The sequence below is a fragment of the Rhodamnia argentea genome, chromosome 2 (assembly GCF_020921035.1).
Source record: "Rhodamnia argentea isolate NSW1041297 chromosome 2, ASM2092103v1, whole genome shotgun sequence".
NCBI classification, from domain to species: Eukaryota; Viridiplantae; Streptophyta; class Magnoliopsida; order Myrtales; family Myrtaceae; genus Rhodamnia; species Rhodamnia argentea.
In genome coordinates this window covers 3,385,690-3,403,433 of record NC_063151.1, presented here as the reverse complement: position 1 = coordinate 3,403,433, position 17,744 = coordinate 3,385,690, and the positions used below count along the sequence as shown (strand labels likewise).

Genomic DNA, 17,744 nt, shown 5'->3' with positions numbered 1-17,744 from the left:
AGATTAGTCAACGGTAAATGTTTTTTTATCGACAATAATTTATATTTAATTATTTTTATGGGTGATGAAAATATTTTATAAGAGATATAAGTGATTGTTTTTCTGAATTTTTTTTTTCAAATTGTGAGTTTTCTCTAAGACAAACTGACCCTTTATTACATGCAAGTTGTCATAGACCATATATTGTACGCGATAGCTATTATAAGTTGCAATTTCCTAGGGCTCTATTATATATGACAATTATTATAGTCGTAGCTGTAATAGGTATTATAACATAATAGTTTATACTGCAAGTGTCACGAGCTGACTTTTGGGGGTCGCTTACTTGAATTATCCTGGTTGTAGAGAGGAAAGCTTTGGGAGAAAATGCTTGTATTGCTCAAATGTTTGGATGGATATAAATGATATAGATGACTCCTCTATTTATGTTAGTGGATATCTTATTACAATCATTGATTTACTTCACGATCTAACGGTGGAGGATATCAATTCTCTTCTTGTCGATCTAGTGGCGGAGATTTACTTCATCTAACGGTGGAGGATGGTAACCCTCGTCACATCAATCCAATGGTGGAGATTAGTCACATCCAACGATTGAAATCTTTAATCCTTATCACATAAATCCAAAGGTGGAGATTGAACCCCTTTACGATCTAATGGCTTGGGTGAGCCCCCCTGGATGGATGACGTGGCACTCTTCTTTGGTCCATGACACAAGCAGATATTGTAATACATCAAAGACTTGTAATATAGTAATCATTGCCACAACTTGGAGCATCTGAGTATTCGCCTGTCATGTATTATTACAAGCTCACTTCCCCATACTACAGTCATCTATGAAGATAAAAGGCACCATTAGAGATGATCAATTCAATTGCTAGAAGCTATAGTTCCTCTTGCATTAACCTATTACTGGGGACAATGACCACATCAGTGAGCGGCTGAACATGCCGATAGCATCTGAGAAACCATGTTCATCGACGGCCTGAGTCGTGGATTGGCGGATAAACAAGCAATTGCGAGCTTGAAGATGACTAGAAGTTCATCCTGAAGGCCGGGCATTGGGGCTGGTAGGCGCGAATCCAGCATATTTTTCAGGATTGTTGCAATCTCCTTATCCGATGCAGCTAAGAGGGATGAGATGGTTTCGCCCGGATGTTTTCCATGGATCACCTCTATCGCCACGACCCCGAAGCTGTACACGTTGCATTTCTCGGTCACCTTCATCGTGTAAGCTAGCTCTACACATTAAGAAGAAAATGCATCAGCACTGGCAGACTATTACTTTTCAAGCTCACCATAGGAGAACAGTAGATATCCATTGAATTACCTGGGGCGACGTATCCGTATGTCCCAGCGACAGCGCTCCAATTCGACGTGTCTAGCTTGAGAAGCTTGGCTGTACCGAAGTCGGAAACACGGGCCTCGCACTCATAATCAAGCAAGATGTTGTTGCTTGATATGTCTCGGTGAACAATAGGTGGCACACAGTCATGGTGCATGTAAGACAGAGCATGAGCTATGCCTTTAACAATATTGGCCCTCCTATCCCAACCCAACTCTTTCGCGTCCCCATCTTCGCTCAGGGTTGCAGACAGGTCTCCTCTTTCCACATACTCGTACACCAAGAACGAGTGCTGGGGATGTGAACAGAAGCCGTGGAGTCTCACGATGTTGCGGTGTCGTATTTCCGTCAGTGCCCTTATCTCACTCTGAAACTCCTTCTGATTCGTTTGCCCGCTATCGGACATCTGATGAAGCTTCTTCACAGCCACCGCAACGCCTGATCTTAGCTTTGCTCTGAAGACTCTTCCATATCCTCCAACTCCAATGCAGTATCTGTCATTAAAATTCTCAGTCGCTTCGATGATTTCTTCGTACAATATCCTCCCATCGTAAGTAGATATAGAAACCAATTTCTCTCTCTCTCTCGCTGGCTCTGCTTGTCGGCGGTTCTTTCTTCTATGGAAAATGTAGTATACTCCGACGAAAGAAAACAGGATAAATGCTCCAAGTATGAGGAAAACAATGAGAAAAACTTTCTTATCAGTATTGGAGTTCTTCTTCTTCTTCAGTGGCGCCGATTGATCACAAGGCTGAAGTCCATCAACATTTCCACATAATCCAGCGTTACCTTGTAATGCTTCTGTTGGAGCATCTTGGAATGCCGTGGTGTTTGGAACTGGACCCTGGAACTCATTGTAGGATATGTCAACTGTTGCCAAACCTGGCATATCCTTGAAAACGGCGTATATAGGGCCAGAAAGACTGTTGTGTGAGAGGTCAAGTTTCACTAAACTTTGCAGATTGCTGAGTTGTGCTGGAATCTCACCGATCAATGAGTTATTGTTCAAGTCTAGCTCAGATAAGTGAGTCAGCATCCCTATCTGGCCAGGAATTTCTTGGCTTAACCGGTTGTTGCTCAAATCCAGGAGGACTAAGTCTGCCAACTGCCCGATTCTCTCTGGGATAGACATGCTTAATCTATTCCTGGACAAATCCACTCTTTGAAGACCAGATAGTGAAACGAAGTCGGGACTCATGCCAGAAAGTTGATTCCTGCTCAAGTTCAACCTCACCAAAGAGGTCAATTTCCCGAGTTCCTTTGGAATCTCACCAACTAAACCAATGGAAGAAAGATCGAGTCCTTGTAGTTCAGTCGCATTTCCGATCTCAGGAGGCAAGGTACCGGTCATGTTGTTCCCAGCAATTCGTAGATCCCTCAAACGCGGACAACTTCCCCAATTAACCGAGATTTCCCCGTAAAACTTGTTGAAACTCAAATCCATGAAGTCCAAGTTTGGGTAGACGCCGAAAACATCGGAAAGATTTCCAGTGAGTTGGTTCTCCTCGAGGCGTACCCTGAGTAAGCTCGTGCAATTTCTCAAGCTTCTGGGTATGGAACCTGTGAGGTTGTTGCCGGCCATGGTGAGGTTACGCAGTGATCCACCTCGGCACAAGTTATCTGGCATGAAATCGGTGAACTGGTTTGTATCCAATTGTAGCACCACCAGGTTTGTCAAATCCCCAAGGAATCCAGGAACTGAACCGGAAAGTTGGTTCTCACGGAGGAATAAATATTTCAGGTCAGTCATATTGCCCAGAGAAGAAGGAACAGGACCTGTGAGCTGATTCATACTCAGCTCGAAATCGATCATAGCTTGAAGGTTTCCTAACTCATCAGGAATGATACCAGAAAGCTGGTTGCCATACAGAAAAAGAAGTGTAAGCTCTGTCAAATTTCCTAACGTTGAGGGGATTGAACCAGTAAGATTGTTGTAGTACAGGCTGAGTCGGCGAAGAAGATTCAAGTTCCCTATCTCTGGTGGGATAGAACCGGTGAGTTCATTATCATATACGTGCAATTCCGTTAGTTTTGTCAATTTCCCAAACGTGGGAGGAAGTGGCCCTGTTAGGAAGTTGGTATCCATGTAAATCTCCTCCAAGTTGGTCAAATTTCCCATTTCAAGAGGAATAAAACCGGAAAATGAATTGTTATATAGATATAGTCTAGCAAGGCTGCTCAAGTTACCCAAGGAAGAAGGAAGGGATCCATCCAATTGGTTCGAGTACAAGGCGAGCTCGTTCATCAAACGCAACCGGCCTATTTCGTCAGGGATAGAGCCATTCAACTCGTTCGAAATCAGGTGTAGCACCTCAAGCTTTGTGAGATCCCCAATGTCCCGCGGTATTTGCCCGGATAATTGGTTAAAGGAGAGGTCAAGGTAGGTGAGGTTGGTCAAAAGGCCGACTTGAGGTGGAATACCGCCGGAGAGTTCATTTATGTACATGTCTATATAGGTAAGATACGGCAAAGACGAGAACGGGAACTCATCGAGCGTACCTCTGATGTTCGAACTGGTGAGGTTGATTCCAATCACGCTCCTGGCCAGGTTACACGCGATGCCGTACCAACCGCACGGGCTCGCCGCCGTCGCGTTGGAGCCGGTAGCGTTTTGAGGAGGGAGAGTCCATGAAGATAGAGAAGAGGTGGATTGGTTTTGGTTTTGAAGGCTGGATTTCCATTTGAGAAGGGCTTGTGCTTCCAGTGTGGAGGCATAAGCAGGAACTGCACCTTGTGGAATGATAAGTAAAAGCACTGTGAAAAGGGCAAAGGAGGCTAGAAGATGAACTGGCGTCTCCAATTTTGGTGAACCCATGATTTCTTTTGCTTGTTTTTGGAGGTTGATAATCAACCATGAGGCACACATATAAAGCTTAGTTACTCCCTTTCTACTGTTCAGAGTCCACTCACAGAAGGCCAATTTTCAACGATCTTCAATTTCAGATGTGGACAATCTGGCCAATGTGTGGAGCCTTGGGAATTGTCTGACTGTGTCTAGCGTTTCAAATGGTTTGGAACAATGTAGTTGACTTTGTTGATGCATCAAGGCTGCACGATCTATTTTTTGTTGAGTCGGTTTGTTAGAGTCCTATTTTGTAGGGTTGTTTAGTTGCATGTTATCTATTCTGTTAGTTTGTTGCAGATTTATTCTATTAGTTTGTTGCAGATTTATTTTGTTAGTTTGTTGCAGATTTTTATGGATCAAGCAATCTGTTGCTTAGTGGGTAACGTGTGTTTAGTGGGCAACAAACAAAGTTTTAGTCTGTACTTAAGTATTTTTCAGTTTTCTGAATAAAGAGAAGTAGTTTTTCCTTTCCATACGTTCTGCTTGCTGCAAATACATAGCTTTTGCTGTTAATTCTCCTTTTTGTTCTTTGAGAAAACAACATTGGTATCAGAGCCTTCTTGATCTTAAGGGGCTGTGAGTGACTTGTGAGATTGATTGAGAGGAGTGTCTGCATCCATAGAAGACGAAGGCAAGATGGAGACGGGATCGAGTGTTTTTTCAATGACTCCACCAGTGTTTGATGGAGAAAATTATCAAGCCTGGGCAGTGAGAATGCAAGCCTATCTAGAGGGTTGTGATTTTTGGGAAGCTGTGGAACAAGATTATGAAGTTGCTCCCCTTCCCGACAATCCAACCATCAATCGGATCAAGCTTCACAAGGAGAGGACGACAAGAAAGGCAAAGGCAAAGTCTTGTTTATATGCTGCTGTCTCACCTGCTATTTTCAGCAGAATTATGGCTTGTGAATCAGCCAAAGCTATCTGGGACTTCCTCAAAGCTGAGTATCAAGGAGATGAGAGGATCAGAAGCATGAAGGGGCTAAATCTGATCACAGAGTTCGAGAGATTGCGGATGAAGGAGTCCGAGACAATTAAGGAGTATTCTGATAAGTTGATAAGCATTGCAAATCAGGCAAGAGTTCTAGGCACCGACCTCTCCGATAATAGGCTAGTGCAGAAAATTCTTGTCTCTTTGCCCGAAAGGTTTGAGGCAACCATTGCCTCTTTGGAGAATACCAAGGATTTGTCTCGGATCAAGTTGGCAGAATTGCTTAGTGCTCTGCAAGCACAAGAGCAAAGGAGGTTAATGAGGCTGGAAGGAAGTACGTAAGGAGCTTTGCGGGCCAAAGAACAACAGAATGTAGGAGGGAAAGGCAATAAGTGGAAAGGGAAGAAATGGAATGGCGGTAGTGGTTCGGAAGCTGCTGCAAGAGAGAACAGTGCGAGTTACTCCAAGAACAATTGGGGAAGGTATTCCTCATGTCAAGACTGTGGAAAACAGAATCATCCGCACTTTAGGTGTTGGAAGAGGCCAGATGTGAAGTGCAGAAAATGTCATAAGCTTGGACACATTGAGAAGTTCTGCAAAGAGAAGGGAGATCGCGAGCAAGGTGAGGCACATGCCGCAACCCAACAAGAGGTAGATCAACTGTTTGTTGCCTCTTGTTTCTCTTCTAGTACTCCATGTGAAAGTTGGCTTGTTGATAGTGGTTGCACAAACCACATGACAAGTGATGAAAAGTTATTTATAGATCTTGACAAGTCATTGAAGTCAAGAGTGAGGATTGGGAATGGGGAGTACTTAGAAGTGAAAGGTAAAGGGACCGTAGCAATAGAGAGTTGTGCTGGAACTAAACTGGTATTCGATGTGATGTATGTGCCTGAGATTGATCAGAATTTGCTGAGTGTGGGACAGTTGGTAGAAAAGGGATTTAAGGTGATATTTGAAGAGGGGAAGTGTTTAATCTTTGACTCCGGTGGTCGGGAGCTGTTCAAGATAAAGATGCAACGTAAGAGTTTTTCTCTGAATCCTCTCGAGAAAGAGCAAGTGGCATTCAAGTGCCGGGCCGGTGATTCAGAGATATGGCACAAGAGGCTGGGGCACTTTCATCACAAAGGCGTGCTGTTCATGCAAAGGAATGAAATGGCAACTGGGTTACCAAGCCTGGAGGAGCAAATCACAAAGTGCAAGGCTTGTTTGGTGGGCAAACAGACAAGACTTCCCTTCAAGGAATCCACTTGGAGAGCTACAGAGAAGCCGCAACCGATTCATACAGATCTCTGTGGTCCACAAGTGACTCCTTCACTAAATGGCAGCAGGTATTTCATTATTTTCATTGATGATTATACCAGAATGTGCTGGATTTACTTCATGAAGCAAAAGTCAGAAGTTGCTGAGGTATTTCCGAAGTTTAAAAGATGGGTTGAGAACCAAAGTGGTTGTAAGATTCAGGTCATCAGATCTGATAATGGAACGGAATACACCTCGCAGAGGTTTAATTCTTTCCGTGAAGAGGCTGGAATTAAGCATCAGCTTACCGCTCCTTACTCTCCACAGCAAAATGGAGTAAGTGAGAGGAAGAATAGAACCATTATGGAGATGACTAGGTGTCTGCTGCATGAGAAGAATCGCGCAAAAGAATTTTGGGCGTAAGCAGCAAACACAACAGTTTTTTTGCTGAATAGGCTGCCTACAAGGGTATTGGAGAAGAAAACTCCCTTTGAAGCTTGGTTTGGTGTTAAGCCAATTCTAAGAAATTTGAAGGTGTTTGGTTGTCTGTGTTTTTCTCATATTCCACACGTCAAGAGAGACAAGCTGGGGGAGAAAGCTGAACCTGGAATCTTTGTTGGCTACAGCTTAGTGTCAAAAGCCTACGGGATCTTTCAACCACAAACAGGGAAGGTGATCACTAGTAGGGATGTTCGGTTCCTAGAAGATGAGCAATGGGATTGGACAGATGAGTTACAAGGGAAGCACAAGGAGGTCTCACTAGAACCCGACCAGCTGGTAGATGATGTTCCGGTTAGAGGTACTAGATCTCGGACTGATATATATCAGAGGTGTAGTGTGGCTATTTTGGAACCTGCTGGTTATGAGGAAGCTAAAAGTGATCAGAAGTGGATGAATGCAATGAAGGAAGAGTTGACTATGATAGAAAAGAACCAGACATGGGAGCTAATGGAGAGGCCTGAAGACGGGAAGGTAATTGGAGTAAAATGGGTTTTCGGGACCAAACTCAATCCCGATGGCTCGGTGAATAAGCATAAGGCCAGGTTGGTGGTGAAGGGATATGCACGGGTTTGGGGAGTTGATTTCTCAGAAACCTTTGCTCCTGTTGCAAGATTAGATACAATTAGAATGACTCTTGCTTTGGCAGCTCAACAAGGATGGAAGGTGTATCAGTTAGATGTGAAATCTGCTTTTTTGAATGGAGTATTGCGGGAGGAGATTTATGTTGAGCAGCCGGAAGGTTTTGTCACACCAGGCCGGGAGGAGAAAGTTTATTTGCTGAAAAAGGCTCTCTATGGCTTGAGGCAAGCTCCCAGAGCATGGTATAGTAAGATGGATGAGCACTTGCTGGGTCTAGGTTTCAAGAAAAGTCTTAGTGAATCCACTCTATATGTCAAGAGGTTAGTATCTGACTTAGTGGTGGTGTCTCTTTATGTAGATGATCTGCTGGTGACAGGAAATAATAGTGCTCAGATTATTGCATTTAAGCAAGAGATGATGAAGATGTTTGAAATGACCGATCTTGGTGAGATGTCATATTTTCTGGGGATGGAGATTAGGCGGACTCGAAATGAAATTTTTATCTGTCAGAAGAAGTACTTGAAGGAGATCCTGAAGAGATTCAACATGGAGGAGTGCAAGAGTGTGAGTACTCCAATGGGTCAGGAGGAAAAGTTTCAAAAGAAGGATGGATCAGAACCTGCAGATGAAAGAGTTTATAGAAGTTTGATCGGTTGTCTAATGTATCTCACAGCAACTAGGCCGGACATCATGTTTACTGTAAGTGTCTTGTCTAGATTTCTTAATTGTGCAAGTCGGTTGCATATGGTAGCTGCAAAGAGGGTGTTGAGGTACTTGAAAGGTACTCTTTCATATGGAATTAAGTTCCGCAAAATTCAGGAGTTTAAGTTGCGGGGGTATTCTGATAGTGACCGGGCGGGATCGGTGGATGATATGAGGAGCACTTCATGTTATTGCTTTACATTTGGGTCGGCATGTTTTTCCTGGTGTTCAAAGAAGCAAGAAATAGTAGCACAATCAACTGCAGAAGCTGAGTTTATTGCAGCTACTGCAGCTGTGAATCAAGCATTATGGTTGAAGAAGGCGATGGATGATCCGCATTTGGAGCAAGAAGAAGGCATAGAAGTATTTGTGGACAATCAAGCTACTTTGGCCATTTCACGAATCCAAGTATTTCATGGAAAAACAAAGCATTTTAAGGTCAGGTATTTCTTCTTGAGAGAAGTGCAAAAGGCTGGAGAGGTGAACCTGGTGTACTGCAGTTCAGAAAATCAAATTGCAGATATATTCACTAAGTCGTTTCATGTTGGTCGATTCGAACTTCTCAGGGCAAAGTTAGGAGTGTGCAGCACTTGATCCAGGAGGAGAGTGTTGATGCATCAAGGCTGCACGATCTATTTTTTGTTGAGTCGGTTTGTTAGAGTCCTATTTTGTAGGGTTGTTTAGTTGCATGTTATCTATTCTGTTAGTTTGTTGCAGATTTATTCTATTAGTTTGTTGCAGATTTATTTTGTTAGTTTGTTGCAGATTTTTATGGATCAAGCAATCTGTTGCTTAGTGGGTAACGTGTGTTTAGTGGGCAACAAACAAAGTTTTAGTCTGTACTTAAGTATTTTTCAGTTTTCTGAATAAAGAGAAGTAGTTTTTCCTTTCCATACGTTCTGCTTGCTGCAAATACATAGCTTTTGCTGTCAATTCTCCTTTTTGTTCTTTGAGAAAACAACAGACTTTGACTCAAAGCTTCCAAACTCTGTTCTCTTTGCTTGCCCCAGTCTTGTGTTTTCCTTGAGGTGGGGGTGCCAACAGCCAGATGCTGCCATTTTAATGATGGTAATGCGTTCGTCAGCTTTCATCGAAGTAAAGAAAATGAAGATAGTCTCTATCTTTTAGCTCAGAATTTGTGATTGCAGCACACATAATTTGACTCAGAGCATTTGCTTTTATTGGTTCCTTGAGATATCCTCCAACCCTTTTCCGGATAAGTCATTTGAATACAAAGTGGATCTGCTCTGGATATTCTAAATGGCCTGATGCCTCCTTTCTAGAAGCGTTACGGACTGAATCGCCTTCCGAGCGTTGACGGGAGAGGTTGAAGAATGAAGAGTGCGACCTCAAAAGGAGGAGCTTTATCTAGTTCAAGCAAAAACCCAGATACTCACATCAAAGGGGAAAAGAAAACGAACGACCAAGAAAGAAACTTCTGCTATTTTGGCTTTAACGTGCGCTCTTTATGATCGGAAAACGAGTTTTCGGTCTCTATACGTCACAACCTTATTTATACAAGTGGGAAGCTACCATGGAATATATGGATTCCAAGTTTACTAATAAGCTAAGAAAGAAGGGCGAGTGAGCGATCGCTAAATTAGTCATAGTCACTGTCGCACTCCAAACCTCTGTTTAGAATTTGGGGAACGACCCCATCTTTTCATAAAGGACGGAGCTTTTGATTAAAATTGAACCGTTTTCGGAAATGCACTGATCGGATAAACACCCTGCATTAATGAAAACAATCGTAAGGTCCAACATACCATGAACATACCAAGCTAGAACTTCTCCAAAGTCAGTCTAATAAGCTTCATGAATGTAGCAAAGTAAATCTAAAAAGCCATCCCGCCGCGCCCTCTTCGTGAATCCGTCACTCTCCCGATACCTGAAATGCTAACCAAAGGGGCGAACCAATGGCCTGCCTCAATAAGCAATAATCTCCACTTCTAGGAAATCAAGCAATGAACGTCGCAGCAATCGCGTGGATGGCGTCCATATGCTGGGAACTACACCTTGTAACATGAGTAAAAGCATGGCCAGAAAGGGCGACCGGAGCTCAGAAGCTGTACCACTCCCTTCTAAAACCTTTGGCGGAATCCATGATTTTTCTGGTGTTGCTTTGGAGCATGATCATGACATAGAGGCATATATATAGAAGGCTTGGCTGCTCTGTTTCTGTCATCTTCTCAGTCCATTCATAGAAGGCCACCATTCAAAGATCTCCCCATTTCAGGATTTTGAATGCTTCTGGTCATGATGTTTCGGCTAGCTAGTAACAACTACTGCCTGTTTTGTTTACGCAGGGTCTCATATGTTCTGAAGTAAGTGGTTGACTTGACTCCACCTTGCTAAACTTTGTTTTTTTTTTATTTATATATATTCACTAGAAGTGTTAAAACTTGTCACGAAAGTATAATCGAGTCCTAAAAGTTATCAAATTGATGTAATAGAGTCCTTCTGTTGACTCCGTCCAATTTGGCTAACGAAAAATACCGACGTTTGCTTTTTTTAATATTTTCTCTCTTTTACGTGGCGATGGCGTGATTAAAACGACGTATTGATCCAAATCTGATTTTTAATATAATTATTTTTAATCAATTTTAAAAAAAAGGAAAAAAAGAAGCATAAGCAGAAGCAAAACCAACTGTGAGGGCTTGGCAAGGCTTCAAGTCCTTGCCGTCGCCGCAAGCGGGAAGGGCCGGCGATGGTGGGGAAGTGGTTGGCGGGGGTTGGCGGGCCCCGGCCAAGGGCCGTCGACCCTCATCGACACCAGGCCCTCGTCCGGCGACCCTCGCCAATGGTGGCGAAAATTAGGCGAGGGCCGACGGCTCTCACTCGATCCGGGCAAGGGCTTGTAGGCCCTCTCGGCGAGGGTCCACGGCCCTTAGCCGCGGCTCTACAGATCGCTTCCCCCCCATCGCCAGCGGTGAGGGCTCTCTCCTTTTTTTTTTTTTTTTTTTGATAACTAATTTACCTTATTTTTTAATTAATTTTAATAAAAATTACATTAAAAATAAGATTTGAATCAAAACACGTTTTAGCCAGGTCATTGCTGAGTATTTCCTATTAGCCAACTTGGATGGAGTTAACGGAAGGACTCGATTGCATCAATTTGACAAGTTTTAATACTCAATTACACTTACGTGACAATTTTTAGGACTTTTAACGAACGTATATAATTTTTTCAATGTGGGACCATTGTTCTGCTTGCTACATTATTGACGATGCATGCATCATCAGGCCTTAATCAGAGAAAAAAATATGCTAGAGTTGTTATCTATTGACTTTGACTTTGAGATTGTAACACCAATACTTTGACCAAGAGCATAGACTTGGGCATTCCTGGCTTTTATAATTCCGGTTTTCTTTTTTCTTTTTGCTATAATTTAAATCTTGATGTTCAATAATTTTAATTCTTTTTTCCAATCTAAAAGTCCCGAAACTTTCACGGTAGACGGATGTTAACAAGTAAATCCACAAATAATTTATGAAATTTGAGTCCTATTTTGAATTTTGACCATAAAGCGAAAAAAGTAGTTCTTACCTTGGTGCAGTTGTAAACAAACATGCATTTTATAGCAAAAGGCTTAACAAATTTGTTCGGAAGTTTATGTGGTTCGTTCGGTGGAACCTACCCATATGGACATGAATATTGTCAATCTAATCTAGGGTTGAGTTGTAGTTAGTCAGCTAAGCAAGCTACTATAAATCAAATGAACGTCTATTGTATGTCCATTACCATTATGCAAAGAAGGGTGAATGTGCTGATGTAATGCGTGCTTCGAGATAAAGTTGTTACTAATAAAGTTAGACTGAAGTATGCTTTATAACTATCTTGAAACCTTGTGAATCCATGGCCTTTATTTATTTTCTGTTTTGTTGTAAGCTTTCCCTCGATCTTATCTTCCTGTGATTTTCCTATTTGACAATGGAAATGGACCAGCTGTGATGCCCTGGAAATTAGACCCTCCGTGCAGAGATCAAGTTCAATAAAAATGATTATTATTGGATTTTAGCCGGTGCAAAATTTGGATCGTAAGGACGTAAGTGACGAATTTTGGATGAGTCCCGATTTATCGTTCGATTTCGATTAGGTCTCGAAAATCTTAGTCGCCGCGTTTTAGGATCTATTTCCTTGGGCTCGAGCCTAATTCTGACTAAGTTCGATCTTTGTAAAGATCAAAACTCTTTTCCATCGGTTGAGCCAAATGTCCGACCAGTCCTATATTACCTGTTATTCAAAAAGGCTTGCAGGTATTTATACAAATAGGACAAAAATCTTAAAGGGTGATGAGACAAGTGGTGTCCCATCACCACCAAACCCCTCACATCACTCCTCTCTCTCCTCTCTTTCCCGCTGGTCCCCTCTCCCCCACCCCACGTGACACTCTCTTTTTCCTCCTCTCCCCTCTGTCAACTCATTCTCTCTCTTTCTCTTTCCTCTCTCTCTCTCACTCTCTTTTTCTCTTCCCCCCTGCAGCAGACCCCCACGTGACTCCCTCTCTTTTCTTCTTCTTCTTCTTCTTCTTCCTCTTCCTCTGTTGCGCGACCCCCACCCCCGACGCCTTCTATTGTTGTTGCCACTCCACCGGCCAGCCTCCGCCGCAGCTCCGCCTCGCGCCACCGCCGCTGCCAACTCACCGGGACAACCCCCTCTGGTAGTCGTCGTCGCTGACCTCGCGGCTCACGGGCACCGCGACCCCATCCTCGTCATCCTCTGCACAGCCGCGGCTCCACCACCTACGCCCGCCATCCACCAGCTTCGTTCAGCCCCACCGGTCGCGCCCTGCAGCTAGCCGACCTCGCGACCCCACCCTCTACTCACCCGACGCCTCAGCCCGTCGCCGGTCGTCCGTCGCCGCGCCTCGCCACGGCCTGAAACCGACAGCCCGAGACAACCCCACACCCCCCTGACCCGACGCCATCCCGCCGGTCCCGCTCGCCCGGACTACCTCAAGCCTCTAGATCCGAGCCGCCATACCGCCGCCGAGACTCCGTCGTCGACCAGAGCCGTTTTCGCCGAAATTACTGTTCTGTGAACAGTACCAGTCCTGAACAGTGCAGTGAATAGTGCAGTGAACAGTGCGGGATGAACAGTGTTTCGGTGAATAGTGCCTCGCCGGCCGTGAACAGTGCCCGTCGTGAACAGTGCTGCCGCCGGCCGTGAACAGTAATTCCGACGGTGGACAGTATTTTTCGACATTGGCCTCGAAGTTCGTGCCCGACCCGACATCAACCGCCGTTGTAGTGAGTCGACTTCTAAACCCCAATTAGGGCGCTAATTGCGCTCAGTTAGTGTAATTAGCGGTAATTAGTTTTTGTAATTAGAGTAATTAGCCTAATAGGGCGTTTAGGTAGCCTAATCGTGGTCGGTTAAATAGAGACTGAGTTTAAGTTAAATGACCACGATTAATTAAGTCGGTTTGCTAGTTAGGAGGTCTGCGACTATTTGGTAGTAGATCGGACTGATTGTTTGGGCAGTGATTGCCGGTGTGTGATCGCGAGCGAGCGATAGGACAGAGCCGAGTGGACGCTTGATTGGTGGTTGGTTTGGAATTTCGATAGTTGAATTATAAATTTGGATTGACTTTTATTGTCAGAATATTGAAGATATCGGCTGATTGTCCCGATTGCGTGTCTAGATGCTTAGTTTTGCGTGCTGGATGTTACGAACGAAAATTGTGGGTGTCGGTCCCATGTTTTCAGATGCAAAGTCCGGTGGACAATTTGTGCATCCATGCGAACCGAGTGAAAGCAAACCGCATATTTTTAGCATGAAAACGGCATGGTGCCGAGTCTTTGATCATGAATGCATGAGCATCCGGCTAAGTCTAAAGATAAGAATTTGACTGATTGTTGTCGGATGCGATTGAATGGTCACTTAATGGTTGTTCCCGACATGATCGTGCCGTGTCGACCGGAATTACACGACTTGTTAGATGCACGCCTTTCCGTGTCGTCGGATTGAGCGGATGCCGGTCGCGGCTTGTGACGGACCGACGCTCCTTTTGGAATGCCTGCTATGTCGTGCCGTGTCGATCGGAATTACACCGGCATAGCGATCGCCGTCGCCGAAGTAATGGGACGATGCTTGGTCCCGCAAGTAGAGCACCAACTGTCTAGTGTGCTAGGCACCAATCGTCTAGTGTGCTGGGCCATGTGGCCTCATCTGTTAATAATTGGACTTCGTGTGGTGTCCCATGAGTGCAAGTTGATGTGATGCCTTGCCGCTTATCTGTCTGTCGTGATCGTTGATTGGAGTCAAGCATTGCATTATGCGTGGCTGAAGACCGGTAAGTTTGCATGTGGTTGGAAATATCTGCTCTTGGATGATACGACTGTTTGTTAGGAATTCCGAGTGAATCAACGCCCTAGCCGGGCTTAGGCGTTGACTTCGCCGAGATTTATTTCTCACCCCATCGTGGGCTAACATTTTCAGGTCCCGAGTGATGGAACTCCATGGATGCCAAGATTTGGCTGCTGGATTAGTCTTTTGAAGTAGATGAAGGTTTAACCTTAGTACCTTTATTTTGAGATTCTCGAGAGCCGCCCCGAAGTGTGGGGTTGTTTGTGACTACTTGTAGCTCGTAGGGTTAGAGTTCATCTACTTTTGGTTAAGGTATGAAGAAGTCTTTTGAATGAACGACTGTTAAGCTTTCCTAATATACTATCCCCGCTGTTTGTAATTATTTGGGAGTATAACACGTTCCGCATGCGTTTTAAGTACGTAGGTCGATAGCCTACCCGGGACGCTATCATCTATGACCTGTGGCGAATTGGTAGGGATGTCGCGAACTCGAGAGTCGGGGCGTGACACCAGCAGCTATTAAGATTGGACCGGACTACTGGAGAAGATCGGGGGAACATAACTCGCTGTCTCGCTGCACTTTGATTCGGATGGTTGTTACATAAATTTCCCCCTATACTTTTCAATTCACAACGTTTTCCGAAGCTTTGATTTTAGGACGTCGAGTTTTGCTTAGATTGGTGAAGGGCAGCATCAAACATTGGTCTGCTATTATTTCCTATTTCAACACATGATGGAGGATGCTATTTGGCATAATGAAGACGTTTGACCGGTTGCACCAGACGGATCTTTCTTGGTATTGCATATTGCCCGTTGCCTTTCTTGGCATAATGAAGACGTTTCACCGGTTGCACCAGATGGTTCTTTCTTGGTATTTCATATTGCCCGTTGCCTTTCTTATAAGAGAGGAATCACAATCAAGAATTAAGAGTGAATTGACCCGATTACTGGAGAAGGTCAGGGAAACATAACTCGCCATCTCGCTACACTTCGATTCAGATGGTCGTTACTTAATTTTTCCCCATATAAAGTGATGATCAGTGATCTTCCTTATTTAAGCAACGTTCAAGTTCGAAGCTCCAACAAAAACAAAGTCTGTATTTCCTCTAATTCCATATTCTTTTTGGAGCAATCAAAAGCTACTGGCCTTCTAATAAAGACTCATGCCACAGCAACATGGATGTACCCCTCGGAAAAGGCACTGATTGAATGCGCTCTCGTTTATGTTACACAAGGGTAGTAAGTCACATGAAACACAAAATTATGGAATATGTGGCCGCGATTTAAAACAATTAGAATCTGATTGAATGCACTCTGAAAGGATGCATGATTCAAAACTCTTCGTCATGTCACATATTGATTCTCCTTTTCTATGTCATTTTTCTGAGGTCTTACTTGGATCTAGAACGACCTGGCTCTAGAATTTTTTATATGGATCAGCCTGCTGAAGGCCAGAGTAATATAATATCCACTGAGGAACCTGCGAAGAAGATCTTCGACCAGAAATTCACTGAACTTTCAGGAAACAAAATCTTCGTGGGCGACGTGCCTCCATCATCTGCGGAGAAACCACTAAGTGTGGCAAAGCTGCGCGAGATAAGTGGCAACGGCAATTTTGCTGATGGTGAGGTAGAATCTCGGGACTACCTGGGCTGTGTGCGAGACCGCCTGGCGGTGAGAGCAGCATCACATTGGTTTGATAAGATGCACCGCGGACCAACAATTTCACGTGGTAGTCTTGCGTCTGGATTTTCGTTTGGTTCTCACTGTGAACATGTTTCTGGTATTGCTCTCTCCTTTCGTTTAGTTCATCGAGGGATATGGCAAACCTCGTTGCAGTATTTAACGTGATTGGCTAGAGATGTGACCGATGTGCTAATTAGTGTTATGTGTTACATACTTGGGTCTGGTTTAGCGATTGTCCTAATTTTCTGCAAGTTCATCTACCGCAATGGACGGTTGCGTTTTTCCGCTCCATCTTCCGACTCCCTGTGTAGTGTTAATCTTGATTTCAATGCATATCATAGGGATACTTTGAAATCGATACAGTGACCACCGATTGCATTCTGTATTCATGCTCTGCTGCCAAGTGATTTATGGCAATTTTTTGAAGTCGTAGATAGGATGTGGAAAATTCTCTTGCTAAAATCCACGTCGAGGAATGCTAATCATAGTAACACATCAAATTTGATTGTCAATGCTGCCATTGGAGGACTCATGTGCATGCTTCATTTCATTTGTACCAAGGTCTCGTCGTCCCTACCAAAGGGACAGGACCGATTTTGGCCGTCAAGGATGCAATTTGATAGGAATAGGATGTTTTTTCTTTTCTGTGGCCCTGAGAGACTTAACATATAGGAATTGGAAAATTTTTCTTTACAACTACCATAGCCATTTATGATTAATTAACATAATCTCCTTACATCAGCAAATTTTAAACATGATTAATACTACTCAAACCATTGGTAGAGTTAAAGGGAGAAAATAAAAGAGATGATATCTTTAGAATAATTTGGTTCATTTGGTTCACGAAAAACTCAAGATTCAAAAAAATATTTCTTGATAAATGATTTTAGTCAATGGTCAATGTTTTCTTCATCGACATCAATCCATACCTAGTTATTTTCATGGGTGATAGGAAATATTTTTCACTCGTTTATTTTTGTAAGCGATATTATCGATTGTTTTTTTGAAAGTATTTTTTTTTTCAAATTGTAAATTTTCTGTGAAACAAACGCACCTTTTATCACATGCAAGCTGTCAGAGACACATATTATACACGATCCCTATTATCATTGCAATTACTTAGGGCGCTATTATATGTAACTGTTATTATAGTTATTATAGTTGTAGCTGTAATCGGTATTATAAAGTATTAGTTACTACCGCAGGCAGATATTGTAATGCGTCAAAGACGGGTAATGTAATAATCATTGCCACAACCATCTTCATTGGGTTTCAACAAGTCGGACTACGATGTCCAATTCAGATTTTCCCGACCTGTTTGGATTGAGTTTCATTCGCGGGCTCAAACTCAAGTTGTATTTTAGCAAGCTAAACGACTTTTATGCCCGTGTGTGAACACTTTTAACCTTTTCGCACGTGTGCTTTGCCGACGTATTTAAAAATTTGGGAATAGGATTCTGTACATATCTCAGGACATCCAAGTGAATGTTACCAAGGGAATCATATGAACATGAGTATTTTCATTCTATGCTAGGGTTGAGTTGTAGTTAGTCAGCTAAGCAAGCAACTATAAATCAATGAACGTCTGTAGTATGTCCATTATC

The 17,744-nt window shown here is 43.4% G+C and overlaps 1 protein-coding gene across 1 annotated transcript; it reads right to left on the bottom strand.

Annotated features, from left to right (window-relative positions):
* Positions 1 to 765: 765 nt before the first annotated feature.
* Positions 766 to 4,186, bottom strand: LOC115748926 (MDIS1-interacting receptor like kinase 2-like). Its single transcript, XM_030685590.2, has 2 exons — positions 1,331 to 4,186; positions 766 to 1,241 (listed from the first exon to the last, which is right to left on the bottom strand). Exons 1-2 carry the CDS (start codon positions 4,158 to 4,160, stop codon positions 931 to 933), a joined length of 3,141 nt encoding a protein of 1,046 aa, XP_030541450.2. The 5' UTR covers positions 4,161 to 4,186; the 3' UTR covers positions 766 to 930.
* Between the last annotated feature and the right edge of the window lie 13,558 nt (positions 4,187 to 17,744).